Consider the following 2,500-nt stretch of genomic DNA (forward strand, 5'->3'; position numbering starts at 1 on the left):
GACTGTTGCAAGGTATAAGACTATACCACTCCACTTGGTCATATACCAAAAATCAATACCCTGATTGCTTGTTGTGGTGATTTGGGATTTTCCGAAGAATAACTCTTTTACGAAATAAATTCATACAAAATGTCTATATTGTGCTCATAGAGCACTCAGGTTGTTCAGTTTTGGTATATGACCAAGCGGAGGGATGGTCTTATTTCATGCAAAGGTCTGGTCAGATATGTGATGGTGAAGGAGTGTGCCTTTAATAATTTTATTGAGAATTAACTCGAAATGTTCCCTGTAAACCGTTCTCATCGTAATTTTGCAAAACCAGAAGAGACGAATTCCGAAAATAGCTCTGTCGGGTTTGTATAGGTTGTGAAAGAGTGAATGCCCTTGCTTTTTACTGGGACAAACATTGGAGGGGCCAATCACTAGCGAGGGGTGTGTCGGAAATACGTGGACAGGAGCACGCGTGCAGTTATTTGTCAGAGAAAAAGCAAGGGGAGTCACTCTTTCACGACAAATGCAAACCCGACAGAGTAATGACCGAAAATCGTGTGTTGAGAATTACCTGGAAATGTTCAATATAAACCGACATCGTCGTCATTTTGCAAAACCGTAATTCTCAACGCTTAACCTTTCACTCTTTATCAGGTTACAAGCCATCTTTTTGAGAACCAGGAGGGTTTGAAACGAGGCTTTGACCTCTTGACCTTGAATATGCAACGAGGTCGTGACCACGGGATCCCTAGCTACAATGCTTTCCGGCAAAGAATGGGACTATCGCGGGTGGCGTCATTCGCCGATCCAGCGCTCGGAACTGGAGGCTCGCGCATTGCTGCCGTTTATGAGTAAGATACTAATTTTTTGAGATAATTATGGTTATTGGTGTTTGTTTTGTAAATATATTATTATGTATTGTGTAGTGATGTGTTTTCTCTATATTAGTGTGTGTGCGTATGGGGGAGGTGGGTGTTGGGGTGTGTGTGTGTGTGTGTGTGTGTGTGTGTGTGTGTGTTTGTGTGTGTGCTGATAGTGTTACTGTTCTGACAACTGCTCATATCGTGTAATTTGGAGGGGGGAGCGAGAGAGAGAGAGAGAGAGAGAGAGAGAGAGAGAGAGAGAGAGAGGAGCAGAGAGACAGAGATAGACAGAAAGAGAGACAGAGACACAGAGACAAAGAGACACACAGAGATAAAGAGAGAGGTGGACAGACAGATGCAGACGGACAACACACAAACAGATATACGAACAGCAGACAGACAGAGACATAATATATTATATGTATACACAGGCAGTGACAAATATACAGACAGGCAGTGACAAATATACAGACAGACAGTGACTAATATACAAACAGAGATGTCTGAATTGGTTCAATCGAGTGGCCCAAACTGACGTTCACATTTGACAAAATCTCGTTTCAGTCACGTGGACGATATTGACCTATTTAGCGGCGCCATGTGTGAGCCAGCGTTTGACGGAGGCCTGGTGGGAGAGACTTTCAGCAATATGATGGCTCTACAGTTCCGCAAACTCAAATTTGGCGACCGCTTCTTCTTCAATAATTACAGGCGTTACTTCGGCTTTAGAGACTGTGAGTAAAGTATTCCGCTTCGATCTACTTTTTCCATTTCAGGTTAAAAATGTAATGGACATCATATCTTTTTTTTTTTTTTTACCGTTAGATGCATGGTTGTATTGACCAGTATGAGTATATAACATATCACTCTTCTCTTTGGAAAAAAAAACACTTTGTTATATTTAGTCAAGTTTTGACTAAATATTTTAACATCGAGGGGGAATCGAAACGAGGGTATGGTGTATGTGTGTCTGTGCGTGTGTGTGTGTGTGTAGAGCGATTCAGACTAAACTACTGGACCGATCTTTATGAAATTTGACATGAGAGTTCCTGGGTATGAAATCCCCATACGTTTTTTTCATTTTTTTGATAAATGTCTTTGATGACGTCATATCCGGCTTTTCGTGAAAGTTGAGGCGGCACTGTCACGCCCTCATTTTTCAACCAAATTGGTTGAAATTTTGGTCAAGTAATCTTCGACGAAGCCCGGGGTTCGGTATTGCATTTCAGCTTGGTGGCTTAAAAATTAATTAATGACTTTGGTCATTAAAAATCTGAAAATTGTAAAAAAAAATAAAAATTTATAAAACGATCCAAATTTACGTTCATCTTATTCTCCATCCTTTGCTGATTCCAAAAACATATAAATATGTTATATTTGGATTAACAACAAGCTCTGAAAATTAAATATATAAAAATTATTATCAAAATTTTTTTAACAAAATTAATTTAAAAACACTTTCATCTTATTCCTTGTCGGTTCCTGATTCCAAAAACATATAGATATGATATGTTTGGATTAAAAACACGTTCAGAAAGTTAAAACGAAGAGAGGTACAGAAAAGCGTGCTATCCTTCTAAGCGCAACTACTACTCCGCTCTTCTTGTCAATTTCACTGGCACTGCCTTTGCCACGGGCGGTGGAGT

At 39.8% G+C, this 2,500-nt stretch overlaps 1 protein-coding gene across 1 annotated transcript in view; it reads left to right on the plus strand.

Annotated features, from left to right (window-relative positions):
- LOC138978366 (chorion peroxidase-like) overlaps positions 1-2,500 on the plus strand; it is a 30,557-nt gene that overhangs the window by 23,497 nt on the left and 4,560 nt on the right. The window contains exons 12-13 of the mRNA XM_070351087.1: positions 646-842; positions 1,419-1,588. Of these exons, the coding sequence (XP_070207188.1) occupies positions 646-842; positions 1,419-1,588 (367 nt within the window). The remainder of the gene's footprint in view (positions 1-645; positions 843-1,418; positions 1,589-2,500) is intronic.

This window comes from Littorina saxatilis, linkage group LG10, assembly GCF_037325665.1.
Source record: "Littorina saxatilis isolate snail1 linkage group LG10, US_GU_Lsax_2.0, whole genome shotgun sequence".
In the NCBI taxonomy this organism is placed as follows: domain Eukaryota; kingdom Metazoa; phylum Mollusca; class Gastropoda; order Littorinimorpha; family Littorinidae; genus Littorina; species Littorina saxatilis.